Here is a 22,286-nt window from a genome sequence, read left to right as displayed (position 1 = left end):
TTGTAAGCAGGTTTGCATGGAGGTAAGCACTGCTAACGTCTGGTTACAGTTTCTTACACAGATTTAGCTTCTCAATTGTTTATCCTGTGTAGGCATTGCTTACCCCCACACAAACAAGCTTAAACCTGCTTACTGCTGCTTAAAAGTGCTTACTCCCACTCACCCATGTGCTAATTTCTTTAAAATAAATGAAAAAGTGTTGACAGGAAAGTGGTGAAAAAGGTGCACAAAGAGGGAAAGACATTAGGTAAAATAGCTAGGGATGTGCAGGAAGGGTGTAGGGAAGGTCCATAGCTGCCCATTTCTTCTACAGCAACAGTTGTGCATATACACTGAATTTGGAGATAGATTTGGACACTCATACCCCTGAGAGAGGGTAGAGGACAACAATAATATGTTAAGCCAATTAGACCAGATTACATGTGTCCAGTGAACACGTGTGCGAAATGAACAGCTATGTACCAGGTGAGATTTTTTTTTTGGTAACAGATTGCCCTTTTTTTTCAGGTGAGAGTGGGATGTTGGGGAGGTATAGTAGGTATATTTTGGGAGGTATGTTAGGTAGGTTAACAGACAAGACAAACAATACACATACAGGGGTGGTATTTGGCACATGTGGGGGGGTAAACACCTTGATGGGGAGGGTGTTGGAAAATCGGAAGCCCATGAGACCCATAGTAGAAACATTGGGACTGAGGTCCCCACTCATGGGCAGTCACCACTGCACCTTCACAGCCCAAAGGTAGTTGTGCTGGGGGCTGAGTAGGAGATCCAGGGCAACCCTCTAGTTGTGACACACGGCTCTCAAGCTGACGTAGCAGATCTCCAACCTCCTTGCGGAGCTCGCTAAGCACCATGACCCGGGCCTGGCGATGGGTGACAGGTTCCTGTCTGTGCCCGGTCCTGGGGGGGGCAAGCCCCATCCCCTGAGGCAGTTCCACCCAAAGGTGGTGCAAGACCAATGGATGAGTAGGGCCCGGGTTGGGCCCCAGACATGCTGGTGCCCGGTGCCACCGAAGGTGGTGCAGGACCAACAGACGAGGAGGGCCCGGGTTGGGCACCAGACATGCTGGTGCCCGGTGCCTCGGCCAGCTGAGGTGGGACAGGTGGGTCCTCCGGGACCGACCTTCCCAAACATGCTGTGGTGTTTAAATGTTATCAACATATGTGGGTTAGTAATAGTCAACACATTCCTGGATTAGGTATAACAACATGCATAGATATTCCCATTAACCCAAACACCAGATATAGAACAGCTACATAGCAAACAGAACACATGCATATATGGGACCTCAGTGGTCATTACAACAGCATGCAGGTAGATTGATGGCAGCATGCCACCAATTTGTGAGTATTTCAACACAGCACATGCACAGAAACAAATTAAATATTTATCAAACAATAGAACATATGTCCCAACAGTAGGGTTAAGTCAGCAAATACCAATTGAGTTGTGTATTTAGTTTATTGTTGCAGGTATGGTGGGGGGTAGAGAAAGATGTCAATTAACAACTAGTATATTCCTGTAGTTCACATTACTTCCAAGTCAGTGCTGTGATCTGTACTGTACGTGTATTAGTGAACTACCCTACTGCCTTAGTTTGGACAGTGGTATGGCTGTTGACAACTATATACATGAACTGCTTTTATCTGCAGTATACACCTCTTACCTGGTATACCTGTGGAGGTATTGTTTGTTAACACTACCTAACTGTTTCTACACATACTCCCAGATTCCAGGTTGATGTTATGCACATACCTGTCCATCTCTTTTTGCACACACTCTGGGCATGTCTTCACCACATGCAGGTGAACCAGGACATATTTTGACTATTGCCCTCTTAAACCTTTAGTGACTTGCACAATGGCAGGTTTGTTTTATTTGACATTTTCCAAATATGTACAGGTCTGACAGTCAGTTATATGAGATGAAATGCTGCCTACATGTCAGAAATTAGCACACTGATATGGCAGGGGGCAGGATAACAGCCAGCAGATATGGGCCAAATAACTGGACATTCTGGACATTTCTGTACACTTGTGGGGTATGATTCTGCATACAGCTTAGTACCACTCCCAGGATTAGAACCATGGCTGTGTTCGCTAAAAATAAAACACTGTCCATCACAGTGGAATGTAATTACAACTCTCTTATACAGGATTTCCTAGACAGTTGTATTATATAGTACAGTGTGGGTGACAGTGATGAGTAATACCTTATTATTCTATGCAACTGCAACACTAACAATAACATACAATACCAGAGTAAACAGTACCAGTACAGGATATCAATCTTTTATTTATAGGCACAGTGTTTGTATCTGATAGACCTGTGGGGGCAATGTTTGTTAGGGCTACCTGCATGTTGCCACACAAATTACCAGTTTCCACATTAGTATTATGCACATACGTCTCACTCTGTTACTGTACACACTCTGGTCACAGCTTGACAACATGGGGGTGGAGATAGGACATACTTGGCTACTTACTCTCATAACATTTTGGGGGGTTGCTAGAGTGACAAGTTTGTTGTTATAGATGTCTGACAATCAGTTGTATTTCTTGTTTGCTGCCTAAACATCTGGGATCATTCCATTGATTTGCCAGGGGAACAGGGTGACAGGCATCAACTATGGGCCGATTTACTGGACATTCTGGACATTTCTGTACACTTGTGGGGTATGATTCTGCATACAGCCTACTACCACTCCCAGCATTCAAACCATGGCTGTGTGTGCAAAAAAATACAACAGTTCACGTTGCAGTTGAGTGTGCTATTTGGATGTTATCTGTTTTTTCAGTGTTTTCTGTCTAAGTCTCTCTCAGTTGTACTATTTGACCTTTTGGGATTACAACAGTCATATACAGACATTCCTACACAATTTATTTATGTAGCACAGTATGGGTAACAGTGCTTACTACAACAGTATTATTAAGTGATTGCAATTCTACATTACCATATGATACCAGAGTGAACACATGCAGTCCAGCAGTTAGACCTTAATTGTCAGGCTATTATGCTTTTATTTACATACAACCTATATGAGACTTCCTGCCCTATTCTCTGTTGTATGCAGTACATGCCTGAAACAATACAGGTTTTATACAGGCAATTAATGTACTACTACTTTTAGATTTATTTACTATGACAGTACATGCAAGAGTATTACTAACCTGCCTCGCATTGCAACCGCTGCAGTCTACAGCCATGGGTTTCCTGGTTCACAGCCCACTCACCTGCCGCTGTGGAAGACATAAGAGGAATATTTAGCCATACCTATCCATAATATACATGAGCTGGCAATTATTAAACAGGACTGATACTTACACATGGCTGGGACATCCCCTGTCCTCCTAGCCTCTTGGATCCACTGATCCAAGAGATCCCCCTTTCTCCGCTTCAGGTCAGCATAATAATGCCTGACCTGCTCACAAGTTTGGGGTATGTCAGTGATACTGGTGAGGTCATGGGTGAGATGGTCCCAGGCTTCCACTTTGTATTGGGAACCCTGGTACTAGCCCTGCAGCAGTCTCTGGTCATGGTCTTTCACAAGGAGTCCTGCCATGACACTGGACTCCTAGATGCCCAAGCACTGTTCCCGAAAGCGGACACCCTCTCCCATTCCAGACATAGTGCCTACAAGGGGAAGCTACAACCAGTTATGAGATGTATTCTTGCCTGTTGGGTTTAAATAGGGCCGGTTTCCCGCACTTTGCTATGAATGGACAGTTTTGAAAATGCTAAGCTATGGGCAAACCTGCTTACATAAGGCTGGCATTGCTTAAAGGGGTATACTAATGGGCAGACTTAGTTAGCTGGCCTACATGTTGCTTACACCTACTAAACTCGGCTGTGCAATGCTTAGCATTGCTTAATATTTAATTTGCATTATATTTGCATTGTGGCATTGATTTATTATTCATTGCATGTTATATATGTGTTTGGTATCCATGATTCATGTGTACGTACACTGTATGGGGTCCTTGTGTTTATTAGGTGATTTCAACACTTTATTACAATGACACCTCACATCTGGGATTAATGCAGTACTCCAGTTCACATAGTTATGTCCTGTAGTAGGTTATACAATATAAAACTGTATTTAGATTCCTTTCACATGTTCAGTCTACATTTCCTAAGGTGAGGATCTGTTTGGTGATACCTCAATATTATGTACTGCTGTGATGGCTTAGTGGTTAACTACTGTGACTATAGTGTAAAGTGTCCTGGGTTCAAGACCTGCAAAGGCTGTTTATTTTTTTCTGGCCAGAACAGCGGATGATGCATACAGAGTGATTAAGGTACTTTTAAGCAATTGTAAGTGGGTTTGCGCAGGTTAGCGTGAAGGTAAGCAATGCTAACCTCTGGTTAAATATGCTTACACAGAGTTAGCTTCAATATTGCTTAACCTGTTTGTGCATTGCCTGTCCTCATGCAAACAGACTTAAACTCGCTTACTACTGCTTAAATATGCTTACCCTTGCTTACTAGTGTTTACACCCACTTACCACCGCAATAATTTAGGCAGTAATGTCTAATGGTTGTTGGGAAGGTGGTGGATTTGGAAACTGTATGGATTTATCATTCATTACACATTTTACCTTCCATTTGTATCCCTAATTCCTGTGTACATATACTGTATGGGGCACTTGTGATTATCTGTGGACTTTGCAACATTATGACACTGACACCTCACATCTGCATTTAATGCAGTACTCCAGTTAACAAATATATGTTATGTCGTAGGTCATGCAACAAAGTAAACTGATAATAAAGTGATTTGACATGGAAAACGGATTGTACTGGAGTGGGACTCGAACCGGGAATGACTGCTTGTAAAGAGAATGCTCTGCCCACTAAACTTTTGCTGTACTGCTTCATTTGCATATATCTATCTTTTTACTCCTCTTGTACCATTTAAGCTGCATTAACCATAGCTAAGTGATGGGCAAACCCACGCAACTATGGTTACATTTAATCTGTTATATAAAAGAAAAACGTCTTTATCTTTACTGTTTTAACTATTGCTCTTGTAAACTTGGGGGATGTTGCTGGGGGTATGCAAACACCTATGAGCGGTCTCTCTCATTCTTATTCATACACTGCTGTTTTTCATTGCAGGGGCATGTATATTCTGAGAGCTCTGCTTTCAGACACGCCCCCTGCACTCATACATGCTCCGTGTCTGTGTAGGAGCTAAAGCAGCATGCCTTTATTAATATGCATGGTGCACTACTGCCCTGCTCCTAAACAACCACTTCCGTGCAGGACTAAGCTAGCCCTGCACGGATGGATAGTGAATACAGGGGATTATTTCATCTGAAAAAGCTCTAATCACTTGCAGTGGACTGTATACTGAAAGGCATAATAATGTGGCAAGACTGTTGCACTGGGGATTGTACAAACATTATAATATTGAATTAGTTGAAAAATGTTCAGTTCCTCATCTGATAAACTATACAGTTTTAAATCATCTACAAAGAGAAGATGGCAAGTCATTTCACTTTGCTGTTTTCTGGGAGCCAAATTGTAGCCATTACCTAATATAGTAGGTAGGCAAGCTAATGGGTTAAGGACAAGAAAAAACAGCAGCGATGACGGAGAGTCACCCTGGAATATTCCACGTTGAATTTTAGCCCTGGAATAATAATTTTTCCTTTATCATAGCTTAACTGAAAACTGGTTTGACAGTGTTCTAGGGCTGCTATAACGTTATGGATCAGTGTTAGGTGTAGCTTAATTTTTAAGCACTTTATCCATGAATGTGGGATACAGTCAAATGCTTTTTTATAATCTATCCATGCCGTACTTAGGTTCTTTTGCTTTTTACAGTTCTCCATTATGACTTTATTTAACATAAATTGATCCTTTGTACTACATGACTTTCTCTTATTACCCTTTTCTTCTATTGCCATGATTGAGTTTTCTTCTAAATGACTATAAACCCTCAGCATCCATTCCAGTGTATAATTTATATGTCATCAGAAGACAAGTTATTGATCTATAGTTTTTAGGATAGCTTGCAGGTTCACTCTTAAATAGGAGTATTGTTTTTCTTTTTGTTAACCAGGCTGGTGTCTGGTCAGGGTGTGCATATGAACAGTTTTTACTCATGCCTAAATCTTCATGTTTAGATATAAATACTTTTAGCCAGATGTTAGGTACTGCATCTGGGCCTGGGGTTTCCAATTAGGATCTTTTCTTAACTTTGTTTCAATCTTTCTGGCTGTTAGTTCATCCCATGTCATATCCTTTTCTTTAAACTTCTTATAGTTTATTTTACTTCTTCTATCCATTTAGCATCTTTGTTATGTTCCACAGGATCTTCATAGATATGTATCCAAAATGTATATATTTCTTCTTTTTTTGTGGTGTTTCAATTCCTTTTGCCTGGTTTCCCAATTCTCTATAAAACTTGTCTGCATATCTTCTAAGTTTTTCTGCCTGTGCTAATATATTTAGTTTATTATTTGTGATAGTGCATGATAGATCCTAATCTGTTCTGATACTGCTCATTGCTTTTATCACATCAACCTCTGAGTATTTTTGTTTAGCTGTTCCCTTTTCTAACTCTTCTAACAGTGACACTTCTTGTCTTAATTGTTTTATAGTTTTCTCTATTCAATACTTCCATGATGGCATTCAATTTCTCCCCTTCCTTTCCCTTAGTACCCTGTGGTTTTCTGGTAAGACTTTATCTGTTATTAATATTCACTCCAATGGAGTTCAGGATGTTTGCATTGTAACTTCCAATGAGCAGAGCCTAAGCCTTTTGACATAATCAAATTATGTCCTCACATTTCAAACAAATGTTCATATCTCTGGAACCATAGTGGTTATGAAAGATGTATAAATGGCAAACCCTTCAGTACAAACTATTTTTATAATGGTAGTATTTTTTAGGTTCTAGGTGTTAAACAGAGTTTATAAGTCACAATAAATATTTTGTAAACAACTTACAATATCTCGGCAACACTCAAGTTGCATACATACTGTCAGCAGCATTTTATTCCTCTAGCTGAAAACTGTCATAAGAGGCTAATGAGTTCTGTCTGTGTTACTTGGTTGTTGAGATATTTAGAAAAATGTGAAAAATGTATCTATATAAATTAATATCATAAATGCAGCAGTTAATATCTCTTTACCTACACTAGACAGAGATCAAATATTAATTCAGTTGAGTTTGCTACTGTGTAAGCTTAAGATGAAATCTTTTAAAACTTTGCATACAACATGGTTTTGGAATTATTGATACAAATATGAACATGCAGTATTTGATGCCTACAGGCGTCAGTAGGAGTTAACTGCAGATGCACCTTGAGGTGTCACTCAGATGTAAGGAGTTAATTAAGCTTAACATAACATATCCTATTTACTGCTGCTATATCACATGAAACTCTATGGACAGTCGTAATTACTATGTTCCTTTTGTTTTTGTCAAACTTCTAACTTTTTGAATTTTATTGACTTTCTCTAGTCTACTTCTTTCACTGATCTTCATATGTCTATCCATTTCTATTAAATCAAGCAACTCTTCTCTTAGGTCATTTTCTTCTAAACTGAGGGCACATTCTTTGTTCTCCACTTCCTGTAGGCATTCTATAGAAAGTTCCAGAGCATCTTCCTGTGTCACATTCTCTTCAATTTCATCCTATGTCATCCATTGCTCTTTCATATGGGAGCTCACTGGCCTATCACTCCACAACCTTGACTGCATCAGAGTTGCCACAATTTTCTGTTCCTTCTCTTGCTGTGCAACTTCAACTTAATGTTTGCACTGGTTTCCTGTGAAAGGCTCCAAAGTATCTTTATATGGCAACTGATCAGATGTTTCCCGCTCCACTGGTTTCTCCATAATTTGGGAATCTATTGCTCTAGCCTGCTGTGATGTTATCGGAGTTAGATTTTCTACACTAAATCATTCACTTCACAGGTAATCCATAACCTCAGTTTCTATTTCTTTAACTTCTCCATTACTAATCCTTTTTTCTGCTTTTCTTCTTTGTTTTCTTATGTTTTGTATTGTAAAATATTGCATGTCTGGATGCCTTTGCCTGTATTTATTTTCAAATATCTTTGGTGCTTCTCTTTTTGCATTGATTGGTTTTGCTTTCTCCTTTGCATAAATATTGCACCACATTCAATCTCTTTTTCTTAACCATGTCCATGTTTCTTCTTCAGATGTCTCCTGCTCCTCCTGTTTCTCTGAACTTTGGGTACTCATGGTTTCATCATGCTATTATGTAACCTGTGTTAGACTTTCTGCACTAAGTCGTTCACTCTGCAAGTACTCCATAACTTCATCTTCTGCTGTTTTTACTTTGTATAGCTACAGAGGTCCACAAACCAACTTATTTCCTAGTTAAGAACTGATAGAGAACACACTCAAGCATGGCTCCCTACAGTAATCTGAGGCTTAGAGCTGTGAGTTCTAGAACTAATGGGGGATAAACCTTGACAATAAAGAAGGATAGTAAGTACTGACAGCCGCTGTTCTCCGTTACAACTTTATTCACATGGAGGGAATCAGCAAACCTCCTTTACCTACCACAAAGCTGTCACTTCTGTATACTCAGATCACCACACCTCAGGGAAAAGGAAGAGTCCAATACAGCAAATTCAGACTAAGTATATGCAAGTCTGCATTTTTGGATATTCGGTGTTATTCTAGGACATGCACTAACAAGTCTCACATTGACAAACAATTATGCTGTAGGACACCTCATATTCAAAGGCATAACCAATTAATCATGGCAAGTCATTCTATCCATATATACATTATCAAACAGAACAATTATAGTATAGAATAGAATACAGTATTCTACAGCTTAATTACACAAAGTGCCTCATATTAATTGAGTTCAGAAAGTCATACCAATGAAAACAAATGTGCTGGAAACATGATCTATGGAGCCAGGCTACAGGTGTTAACTTTGGTCTCCCTATCTTACAGGTTACTTAGAAGTGAACTTACAACAAATGATCCAGTAGCTAACTTTTTTAACAAAAAAAAAAGAAAGAATAACAGAAAACATGGGACAAGTTAATTTAATGTGTCAGAAAAAAATTACAACTTGCAATGAAGTTAAGTGCCTAACCTACAGTATTCAAAAGTAGTGTTAAGTGCACAATCAGCAGAAAACACCAACACAGCTTAACATCAACATAGCTTCTCAAACATCAATTGGTTATATGGTTCACAGTAAGCTCTAACATGGGAGTCAGAAGCTCTGACCTGCGATGTGGTCTCGGACCCAACTGATAACCCTTGCCCTTCGACTTGTGTGGATGCAGAGTTGTCAGGAGGTAAGTCAAAATAAGACTCAGACAGGCACTTAGCAGCAGTCCCATACACTTCCTCAGTCATTGCAAGGGACTTTAAAAGCATAAGCATCTCATTTCCTTTGACAATCACAAGTCTGGGTGGAGTGGCTGAAGGTGAAACTGTCATCTGCCATTCTATGAAGTTTCAGATGCTTCTCCCTACATTTTTGAGAGGGGTGAAGAGAAGGACTAGCAGACCCTTTTCTTTCTAAGTATTGAACAAGTGACTCGGCCCTATGACAAACTGTGCACTTATGGGCACAATAAGGACAATCAAGAACATTATGTTTCAGGCCTAAGTAAAAAAAGACAAAGGCAGCGAAAGTCCTAATGTGGATTTCTTTTCCACAATCAAGGCAGATAATTGTTTTTAGAACTCAACCAAGAATATAATAAAAAGAGAAAGGGAAGTTTTCCCTAATGGGCCACTTAGCTTTCAAAAGCATTCTGGTCTTTGGACTGACAAATACAGTCTACAATGTAGATGCTTTGGGCTCCAGCAAGAAATAGCTGTAAGATGGCACTGACCACCAACTCTTATACCCAGACATCCTGATGTCAGATGCATGCAGCCTGCCAGGCCAGAAGGACAGAGTTAAATCTCAGGTACTCAGCCCGGCCAAGGGCTACCACAGCAAGGAATGTCCATACAGTTATTACTGCAACAGAGAAACATGATGAATGTCACTTGCTTATATGCTTTACAGTAAGAGATATGATCCTGTGACCATCCGAGCCACATGGAATGGTGACTCTGGAAATTATAGTAACACAGTTCTTCCAGGAACATGTTTATGAAATGGGTACAAAACACAAGTAAACAAAAGGCATCAGGAGCAGGTCTTCTCAAATGTAACAAATACATTTTGTAGGAATTCATTAGGCAGTGAATTCATCTAGCCAATCTTTAAATAGGCATTTTGGAAAACCTTAGTCACTAAGATGATGCGCTGACCCAATGATCAGTGCTGTAAGACAAGGTGCGGCTTGGTAATTACAAATATATAACAAGTAAAAATAGTACAAGAGATTAGAATTTAAGGTAGGAATGCAAACACAGATGTATAAAACTGCAAAATAAGTGTGAGGATGTGTTCGAGATGATACTGGAAACCAGACATATAAAAACATGGAGTAGGTACTCCATGGAGGATTCCGTCAGATGCAGACAATACAGGCAAACACATAACAGACATTAAATGGCAGCATTTAGACAAATAAGAGCAATGAGGACAATCTGTATTGGAACCTTTGTACTTCTGATACACTGTAACTTTAGCTCTGTAATGTACGTCATAGTGTCTGGATAGAGCCTGCATGAGTCAACTAGTCTATAAAATCCATGCCTTCAAAGCCAGATATGGCCTTTGTAAAGGGCATCAAAGTTTCAATTAGCACTTAGTGATGTAAACCTATACTCTTAATCTATGCATGCAATAGATCAGCTGGTGGTTTATTTTAAATAGTGATGGCTACAAATTAATTTCTGAGCAGTTCCCCAAACACACTTTCATTCCATAGGTAGAATAATGACAGCTGTGTATGTTAGATACAGTTGGGCAGTAAATGTGTCTTGCACTTAACATATAGAATAATAGCAATATCTACCTGTGAATTTATCTCCTGGGGTGTAGGTTGTGTTTGACACTGTAATTGAGTAGGGTGGTGAACTTGACTGTGATTTAACACTCCCATGAATTGGCTCCATTGTTGAACACGCCTCCTCTATTCTTCCATTTGGATATCCAGAAGTAGTTGGTAATAAAGTGGTAAAAATGACACAGACTACAAAAAGAACACATTCTTCCATCTGTGAACAGAACAAACAGCAGTTAGCTTTCACTTGTTATGCATGCATGACTTTCAGCATGAATGCTACTACCTATTATTGACTAAGCATTGGTAACTATGATGTTTTACTTGCTAAAGCCTATTTAGTATAAACATCTGGAAAGAAGCTGCAATATAATACTGTAACAGTAATTATAGTAAATAAGACAAAATCACAAAGAAAACTGTAATTTGAGAGAAGGCACATAGTACAGAAATTAACAAGTATGTAATTTACATTTTGCTACTAATGTTCTTATTAAATATTTAATTATATGTGGATTTATAGCATCAGGAGCAATCTATTTATCACAAATAATATCAAAGATTCAACACATTTACCAGAAAATAAATGTGCATGCACAAAGAAGGAAAATTTCAAGCAACTGTTTAATTGTCAAACTATGATTGTTTGTTATTCTAAGTATAAATGTTATCACATTTCACTGCAATGATAAAGCAAAAGGTAATAGCTACAGGAAATAGAGGGCTTAGTAATGAGGTAAGGAATTGAATTGGTATTTAATAATATCAGAAGAAGAAAAATAATAAATAACAGCTTTTGTTAAGGACGGATGAAGCAGAAAGTACATTAAAAAGCACTTGAGAGGCACTGGTAGAACAGACAGGTCTCTGATGAGTTTGTTTGTGTCTTTCGACTTTTCCCGGTTAAGGGTCGCCACAGCGGAACTCCGGTCTGATAATGTGGCAGTAGATTTTTACGTGCTGACTTGCCGGGCCTAATGCACAACCTGCAACGAAGTAACGCCCATTCACGCATGTCACCACACAGAAGACGCTCTAACTGAGAATGGAACGGGCAACGTCTAACTGTGAGGCGACAACGCTACCGCAGCACCACCACCGCAGTTTGTATTGTGAGCAGTTCGATTAATTATGTTATATTACATAATTTAGTTATCCTACAAGTATTTTTTGGTACTCTTTGCCCCCACATTCTGTTGATCATCAGTCCATTCTTGATCACATTCTCCATCACTGGGGTGATATCTGACGAGGAGGTACCATCATTCAGACAGCCACAATGGGTGGTTCAAGGTTTTCTACTTGGTTTCTTGATTAAAAATATGCACCCAAAAAGGTATAGAGGTATGGCATGCAATAGGCTGCAGCAGAGGTCATCCCTCACTTCTGCAAGGGGAGTTAGCACCACAGAGTGTGCCCCCAACTGCTTTAAAATTCTACCCCCACCCCGGGAAAGGAAAGTGGGCCCCTCCCCTTTATTTCTCCTCCTTGCTGCCTGACATCTCTTGTGCTGGGGCCACTAATCAGTCCTCTCTCATATGGGTCACATTCAGGAATCCTACACCTGCATCATGAAGCCAGGCAGGGTATCTTACAAGTTAGGTATTATAACCATAGTTTTAGGGATATTAAGAAAGCATATCCTGGAGATGCTACAGCAGGACTAGCCACCCAGCAGTGTAAACCTTGGCCCGAGATGATTGTCACTGCAAAAGTGACATCCTGACCCCATCTGCAAAATGGGAAAAGGGGTTGAGGATGGATGGATGGATATCCTGGAGATGTTGGAAAACTGGCAGTGCTAATGCAGAGGGTGAGGATATTCCAATTTTCTGAAAAAGCTACACTTATCAGCTGAGGTTGAACATATGCTGCATGCAGCATACATGGATTAGAGGAGAGTAGCTATGTACTGGGAAAATCCAGAGATTTGTATCAATGAGCTGCATTTACAAGGGCTACTTGTCTGTAGTTTCTCATGATGTCAGTACTGCCATCTTTGTTAATGAGACAACAACAAGGCCTGTCCTCTAGATTTTCAGTGTTTTACCTTCCCAAAGACAGTTAACAAGAATCAGAAAGCACTTAAGCTAGTCATTCTGTTGCAACTCGTTTGACTCATTAAAAAAAAGAAAACTGTTTCTTTCTATCTTTACCAAAAATAAATAAATAAATAGCAATTAAATCTAAGAGAAACAAGAGTATGCCAGTTGTATTACAAGTACAGCTTTCATTGCCAGGCTTCAGTTAGTAAAATAACAGTTACTATTTTGCATTACCATATCTTCACTCTTCTAATTCAAACTTGTATTCAGTTTTAAATGCTTTGAAAATAGGAATGGCTAATCCCAACCCACCGTGTGAATTCACCTATGCAGATCTATACAAAGGGAAGCATCTTTAGATGGTTTCCAGTCTGCTCATACTATGCATTACAGCCAGTTTAGAATACAGCTGTTATTCCAGATGGGAACAGCTTCTGATGCTTGCAAAATACATTTGCCATAAGTAACCATACATTTTAGCTGGTTTATTTGAGTCAATACATGCTAAGTCTTGAAAATCAAATTCAGCGATAAACATGGGTGGCTACTTTCTTATCAACAAGAGCATAACAAAATTACACACACACACACACACACATACACACATATATATATATATATATATATATATATATATATATATATAGATACTGCTGTATTCATAACTATCATTTTCTAAACTGCTTATGCTGTTGAAGGTTGCACTGTTTGTAAATGGTTCAGAGTAACTTTGACTACCCTTTCCTCAGCAGCAGCTTCCCACAGGATGAGTTGGTGTCCACTCTTGCTCAGACTACCCTATCCTCAGCAGTGGCCTCCAACTCATCCTGTGGGATCTCCAGGCATTCCCATGTAAGATAAGAAACGTACTTCCTCAAGCATGTCTTGAGTTCACACCAGGAACCTCCTCCCATTGAGGTGTGCCTATGGTTGAAAACCATAAAATCGCTGCATCACCATCAGGAAAACAAAAACATGTCTTGCATTGCTTCAGAACTTATACACTTGTATCCTGTGACCTGAGCTGTATATCATGCTCCCAGCAAGCTTGAAATTGTTAAAGCTGATCTTGTTCATAAACACAGATGCTTATGCAGTTACACTTTAATGCCTGCAACTGCGAGCTCCTAATATTAATGAGTCACAGAGACATGTGGTTAAGCATATACTCATATGTAGTTCACAAAAGTTTACCATTTCTGTTTGGCTAAAGAAAATGAATCTGTCTTTTAGTAACAAAAGTGCCAAATTATGCATTTTGTCAGAAATGTAATAAAATGTTCACTAACATTACATGGATCAGATAGGTTAGAAGTAACACAATATAATGACTTAAGGATATCAGTCTCAAATAAATTAAACTTTTTAACAAACTTGTCAATAAGATGAGGACTAAAGCTTGGAAACAGATGGGTTGTATGCTAAAATAAATATCATTAAGAAAGGAAGAACAGTATGGTAATGCTGTACATTACATACAAAAGACCTTTCCTGGAATATTTTTTTATTTAATTTATTAATATTTGTTGACTGGGAAAGTCTGACTGGGCCAGGAGCCCATTTTCTGTGAAGGCCTAGAGAGAAAAGCTCCATAAACACATTATAATTGCACAGTATTTTGCAAGAATTTACAGAAATTACAGTACAATATAATGAAATGAAAAACAGACTAATACATTGTGGGAACTTACAAATAGACATAAACACACACACACACACACACACACACACACACACACACACACACACACACACACACACACACACACACACACACACACACACACACACACACATTTTTTGTAAATATTGAAATAGGTTGAAGGTTAAGAAGGGAAAAGGAAAAAAAATCACTAGAGGGGTAATTGTAAAGGGGTGAGGGTTTAGAATGATAGTTAAGGTTAGTGAGATTTACACTAAGAACAGAGTTGTTTAAAATAACTTCTAGATCAAAATGAGGTTCCTACTGGGTTCGATGGGTAAAGACTGGGGTAAGCTAGAGGAAGACTCAAGGAGGGTAGGTTGAATATAATTCCTTATATATACAAGTTTGCAGCTTAACAGGACTGAATCAATACAAAGAATGCTTATCAATCATATTCTCTCTGTCAAAGATCTTTGTTATAGAAACAAGATGCTTTAAACTGTATTCATTACATTAGATATTACAGGAGTAAGGCTATTGTGCTTATTAGACTGAGCTGTTTTAGTGCGCAATACAATAATATTTATTATCTTCCTTCTGTTGTTCCTTAAAAGTGAAGCTAGAATTGCAATGCAAAATGTCTGCTTGTTAGACCAAGCTGCTTTTAGGGTACAATGCAAAAATATTCTTCTCCACAACCTAATGGATAGTTTCAGTGTCTCAATATTGTAAACTGTTTGTACATAGTGAAACACTTGCTGCCATATCTTGATAATTTTGTTAAATTATTTCTGACCTCACAGTAATAAGTATTTTTTTACTTCCATGACCCGTTCTCAAACTGCTTACTCATTTTCATTCAACATTTCTTCTTAATGTAAAACAGATGCTCTATTACCTACTCTCTCCTATCCATCTTCTACTAGCTTATTTCTCTATTCATATATTCTTTGTTGTACAATCACTTCTCTTATACCTAATTAATCTTATGTTTTTTCCCTGTTCACCTTCCTTTATTTACACGTAAAAGACTGCTCATCCATCTCTCTTCCACATTTACAGTGTTTCCTTTTTTCATCTGAACCTAAGGTTTCTTACCCTAAAGTGGACAATTACTACCTCCAGTGACCAGCTTGCAACCTGCTGATGTATGTTTGCTTGGGTTTTTAATGGGGCTAAAAACTATTAAGTTACTATTTAAATTGTTTGCTACTGTGGTCTACTCATCTCTGATGCACTTTCTAGCCACCCAGATTGTCTCCCCTCTTTTCTTTTATCACCTTAACAATCCCTTTCTCCCTGGTTTCCCCCCTCTATGTAATTTGCACTTTCCATTATTTGTTTAACTTATCTGCTCCCAGTATTGTCACAACCTAGTCTAACATTATACCCTGCACCTTGGTTTTACGCTAACCCGGTATACTCAACCCAAGTATCTCTCTTCCTCTCTCTGACTGTTTTTCCCATAGATCAGTAGACTCATAACTTAATTTTCCGTAGCAGCCTACTCATACACTCTACTGCTCTATACACTCCCACTCTTACACAAACATTTCTGAAATTATGTTACCTTACTCATTGTTTTTATTACCTGCTGTTCATATCTTGGTTCTACCCCATTTCATTCGCCTTCGCTATGCTCGGGCTCACTGATCTCCCTTACTCTACTCTCATTCCCACCCACCCCTACTTCAATTAAATTTATACTTTCAGGAGCTCCTCCTCTAATTACTCCCTGACCAGTCCCAATCCATCTCCCATTTTCTATTAACAATCCTCCACCTAGCAATCCTAGCCCTTACAGGGCACATTATTTAGATAATAGCCATGTATCACTAGTCCCACACACCCCCATACTTCTCGATCTTTCTTCATACACCCAGCTTAATTTTCTTCTTTATTATTCCTTTATCCTAAACACCACAAAATGTCACAACTAAAAAGTATTACTAGCTTCACCATATTCCTGTCTGCAGCCCCAATAATAACAACACATACAACCTCCCTCAAACACTCACAAACACTCACAAATTAACTTATCCCCAAAGTCACCCACTCTTCTGACTCACTAAGAAAAACATGCCAATAGCTTTTAAAAAATATCACCTAGCCTAATTGAGCCAAACATTCTACACTTTTCTAAGCAAAAAATTCTATCCTCCTCCTCCATAGAACCCATTTCACAATTTTATCACGTTACTTTTGTTTAAAACATTTAAATTTAAAATTTAAAGCGTAAAACCAATACAGATTTACATACCGGATCGGTCCAGGCCTGAGTTAACAATGACTGCCACCAGTACGGTTAGCAGACAGGGTGCTGGTGGAAATTGGGCTACTGTTGGCCGAAGGAGGAGAAGGAGAAGAAGAGGGGGAAGGCATGCCCAAAGGCAGGATGAGAGGAGAAAGGTTAGGAGTGTGGTAGTGAGGGTATGAACTTTGAATGTTGGCAGTATGACTGGTATAGGGAGAGAGCTGGCTGATATGATGGACAGAAGGAAGGTTGATATATTGTGTGTACAAGAGACTAGGTGGAAGGGAAGTAAGGCCAGGTGTATTGGAGGTGGGTTCAAATTGTTCTATCATGGTATGGATGGGAGGAGAAATGGGGTAGGAGTTATCCTGAAGGAACGGTATGCCAAGAGTGTTTTGGAGGTGAAAAGAGTGTTGGATAGAGTGATGTTTATGAAGCTGGAAATTGATGGTGTAATGATGAATGTTGTTAGTGCATATGCTCCGCAAGTTGGTGTGCGATGGATGAGAAAGAAAAATTTTGGAGTGAGTTGGATGAAGTGGTGATGACTGTACCCAAGGGTGAGAAAGTGGTGATTGGAGCATTTTTCAATGGACATGTTGGTGAAGGGAAAAGAGGGGATGAGGAAGTGATGGGTAGGTATGGTGCTAAGGAAAGGAATGCAGAAGGTCAGATGGTAGTGGATTTTGCAAAAAGGATGGACATGGCTGTGGTGAATACATATTTGAAAAAGAGGGAGGAGCATAGGGTGACATACAAGAATGGCGGGAGATGCACACAGATGGATTATATCCTATGCAGGAAGGCCAGTTTGAAGGAGATTGGAGACTGTAAAGTGGTGATGGGGGAAAGTGTGGTTAGCATAGAATGGTAGTCTGTAGAATGACATTGGTGATCAAGAAGAGGAGGAGGAGTGTGAGAGCAGCACCAAGGATCAAATGGTGGAAATTGAAAAAGGGTGATTGTGAGGTGGAGTTCAGGGAAGAGTTAAGACAGACACTGGGTGGCAGTGAAGTGTTACCAAATAGCTGGGTAACTACAGCAGAGCTAGTAAGGGAGACTTCTAGAAAGGTGCTTGGTGTGACATCTGGACAGAGGAAGGAGGACAAGGAGACCTGGTGGTGGAATGAGGAAGTACAGGAGAGTATACAGAGGAAGAGGCTGGCGAAGAAGAAATGGGATTGTTAGACAGATGTAGAAAGTAGACAGGAGTATAAGGAGATGAGTTGCATGGTAAAGAGAGAGGTGGCAAAGGCTAAGGATAAGGTGTATAGAGAGTTGTATGAAAGGTTGGACACTAAGGAGGGAGAAAAGGACCTGTACCGAATGGCTAGACAGAGGGACTGAGCTAGGAAAGATGTGCAGCAGGTAAAGGTGATAAAGGATAATGAGGGAAACATACAAGCGAGGAGAGTGTGTTGAGCAGATGGAAAGAGTACTTTGAGGGGCTGATGAATGAAGAGAATGATAGAGAGAGAAGGCTGGATGGTGTGGGGATAATGAATCAGGAAGTGCAATGGATTAGCAGGGCGGAAGTTAGGATAGCTATGAAGAGGATGAAGAATGGAAAGGCTGTTGGCCCAGATGACATATCTGTGGATGCTTGGAGGTGTTTACGAGAAATGGCAGTGGAATTTTTAACCAGATTGTTTAATGAAATCTTGGAAAGTGAGAGGATGCCTGAGGAGTGGAGAAAAAGTGTTTTGGTACTGATTTTTAAGAAAAGGGTGATGTGCAGAGCTGTAGTAACTACAGAGGGATAAAATTGATCAGTCACAGCATGAAATTATGGGAAAGAGTAGTGTAAGCTAGGTTAAGAAGGGAGGTGATGATTAGTATGGTTTCCTTCCAGAAAAGAGCACTACAGATGTGATGTTTGCTCTGAGAGTGTTGATGGAGAAATACAGAGAAGGTCAGAAGGAGTTGTATTGTGTCTTTGTGGACTTAGAGAAAGCATATGACAGAGTGCCTAGAGAGGAGTTGTAGTATTGTATGAGGAAGTCGGGTGTGGCAGAGAAGTATGTAAGAATGGTACAGTATATGTACAAGGGTAGTGTGACAGCGGTGAGATCTGTAGTGGGAGTGACAGATGCATTTAAGGTGGAGGTGGGATTACATCAAGGATCAGCTCTGAGCCCTTTCTTATTTGCACTGGTGATGGACAGGTTGACAGATGAGATCAGACAGGAGTCCCTGTGGACTATGATGTTTGCAGATGACATTATGATATGTAGTGAGAGTAGGAAACAGGTTGGAGAGACCCTGGAGAGGTGGAGATATGCTCTAGAAAGGAGAGGAATGAAGGTCAGCTGGACTAAGACAGAATATATGTGTGTGAATGAAAAGGAAGATAGAGGAATGGTGAGGATGCAGGGAGTAGAGTTGGCGAAGGTGGATGAGTATAAATACATGGGCTCAACAGTACAGAGTAATGGCGAGTGTGGAAGAGAGGTGAAGAAGAGAGTACAGGCAGGGTGGAGTGGATGGAGAAGAGTGTCAGGAGTGATTTGTAACAGATGAGTACCAGTAAGAGTGAAAGGGAAGGTCTACAAAAGGGTAGTGAGACCAGCTATGGTATATGGGTTGGAGACAGTGGTATTGACAAAAAGGCAGGAGTCAGAGCTGGATGTGGCAGAGTTATAGAAGTTAAGATTTGCACTGGGTGTGACAAGGGTAGACAGGATTAGGAATAAGTATATTAGAGGGTCAGCCCAGGTTGGACAGTTTGGAGACAAAGCCAGAGAGGCAAGATTACATTGGTTTTGATATGTGCTGAGGAGGGATGCTGGGTATATTGGGAAAAGGATGCTAAGAATGAAGCTACCAGGTAAGAGGAAAAGAGGAAGGCCTAAGATCAGGTTTTTGGATGTGATTAGAGAGGACATGCAGGTGGTTGGTGTGACAGAGCAAGATGCAGAGGACAGGAAGAAAAGGAAACAGGTGATTCGCTGTGGTGACCCCTAACCGGGAAAAGCCGAAAGAAGAAGACTTTTGTTTAAAACACTCACCTACAACAATCACTACTCCCCTCATCTCCTCAGTTTAATTCAATGTGGTGACATGCACCCCAATCCTGGACCCCATCAATACATTTCCTATCCTCAATCTTCTCTCTCAAAAAATCTGTTACAAGTCACCTTAAACATGCATAGCATTTACAACAAAATAAGCAAATTTCATTCCTGGCTAACACAATACTCCCCAGATATATTAGCTGTTACTGAAACCTGGTTAACACTGCAGAAAGACACAGAAATTCTGCCACCAGGATTTAACATTCTAAGAACTGATAGACTCAATAACAAGTCTGAGGTGTAGTCTTAATTTACCCTAGTACATATAAAATTCTATCTTTCTCCAAACCAATTCCCACATTTAGCAATGCTGAAATGCTCATTGTATCATTAAAGATAAACAACACCAAACAACTTTGTATTGCAGTAGATTACATACCCCCAAGCCAAAACATTCCTATACTTGAAGAAATTATTTCCTGAATGTCTTTAAACATCTCCAATGAAACAGTAATCATTGGAGATACCAATATCAATCGGCAAAACTTGGCAACACTTGTCCACTGACTCACCAGCAAACAATCTCAACATCTACATCTTTACACAACTCATCACCACCCCCACTAGAATACAAAATAGTAATCATCGTTCTATGCTAGATCAGATACTTGTCTCTGACCCCCACAGTACTCAAATTCCAATAACTTCCTAATTTCTTGTGACCACCTACTCACATATACTTATACAACAACCCTCCAAAAGCCCAAAACCCACACCTACAAAACATCCAGAAACCTAAAATCAATCAACTACTCTATACTAAAAGTTTTACCCCTAGACAATGCTGTTTTCTATTTCAATAAACTATTTTCAGACATGCATTAACAACTTAAGCCCTCTCAGAACAAAAAGAACAAAAATAAACCATGTACCCTGGTTAACCAAATCCACTAAACAAATATTTGAAATCAGAAATAAAGCTTTGAAAGACTGACAAAAGAATAAAAACTATACAAATTTTCAAACCTCTAGGCAGCTATAAAACAAAGCAAAAAATCAGTAAATGCTGATTAAAAAAATATTTTACACAACTAACAAACCACAAAACCAATTGAAAAACATTTTTGGAAAACCATCTCATCACTTCTTACCCCTGGGTCCACACAAAACCCATCACTAACCACAGACGAAACACCAACTGAAATCGCTAATATGTTTAATATCCATTTTATAGAAAGCATAGCTAAATTAATTATGAGCTCCAACTCTTTCACAAATCCTGACTCCACAGATAATATCATGCTGCCTCTCCCCCAAACATACACTAAAGACAACACAACCTCTTCTCTCCCTTGCCAAAATGCATTACCATGTAACATTCAATCTCCTCCCTTCTTTCTACAACCTGTATCCACTACACTAATATGTAAAGTTCTTCCTCGGATGATCTCTCATCAAAATACTTAAACTTTGCTGCTGAATCTATTGCTTATCCTGTCAGCATACTTATCAATTAATCCATCAGTGAATCTCAAGTCCCAAACCTCTTGAAGCAATCTATAACTCCTCTTCACAATGGGGATAAATCAAATGAACTAACAAACTACAGACCCATCTCTATTTTATTCCCTCTATCAAAACTACTTGAAAAGTGTTTGTGAAGAACCAGGCAAAGCAGAACCAGGCAGAATTGTCACTTTTATTCATAAACTTAAAAGCTCGTTTTTTTTTAAGTTTAAGAATAAAAGTGACAAATGTGTTTTTAAGTTTATGAATAAAAGTGACAATTCTGCCTGGTTCTGGTTTGTCTGGTTCTTCACAAGTGCCTTTAGTCAGTTCCTGGTTACTGCATTTTGTGTAGGTTGACACTGAACTATCCTCAGTTTACTTTTTACTTGAAAAGTGTGTACACTTGAATTACTAAATTACCTTATCCATAATGATCTTCTTATACCCACTCAACGTGGATTTAGGCCTGCACTCAGCAAAAAGTACAGTTGTGTACACTTACCATAAATGTAGATGTTGGAGTGTATTCACTGTTGCAGTCATTACATTTGGGTTATCTGCTTGCAGTAGCACTCTTTTGGCCTGATTAACAAAGTCTTGGGTCCTGCATCAGATGATGTCCCTTCTTCCATGATGTCAGGTCATCAGGGGTATAAAACATGCAGCCGATGCCATTACATCAGTTTTTCTTGCCCCAGATGTCAGGTGCCCCCATAATGGAAAGCAATTAAATCTATAATTACAGGGATATACCTCCAACAAAAAAGCAAATACACCAAAAAGCTTGTTGAGTATTGTAAGGGAGAGTAGAAGTATAGCCAAAAGAAGAAAAGGGGGCTGGAGGGAGGGTAACCAGGACTGCAACAGTGAATACACTCCAACATCTACATTTATGGTA

General features: G+C 39.4%; 1 protein-coding gene across 2 annotated transcripts in view; it reads right to left on the bottom strand.

Moving 5' to 3' along the window:
* Positions 1-22,286, bottom strand: part of LOC122813500 (putative ferric-chelate reductase 1) — a 948,313-nt gene that overhangs the window by 781,907 nt on the left and 144,120 nt on the right. For both annotated transcript variants that reach the window (XM_044085846.1, XM_044085847.1), the window contains exon 2: positions 10,934-11,135. In XM_044085846.1, the coding sequence (XP_043941781.1) occupies positions 10,934-11,135 (202 nt within the window). The remainder of the gene's footprint in view (positions 1-10,933; positions 11,136-22,286) is intronic.

Source organism: Protopterus annectens, chromosome 10.part0 (genome assembly GCF_019279795.1).
Source record: "Protopterus annectens isolate FY-2018-M chromosome 10.part0, PAN1.0, whole genome shotgun sequence".
NCBI lineage: Eukaryota > Metazoa > Chordata > Ceratodontiformes > Protopteridae > Protopterus > Protopterus annectens.
This window is presented reverse-complemented; position numbering and strand designations above follow the sequence as displayed.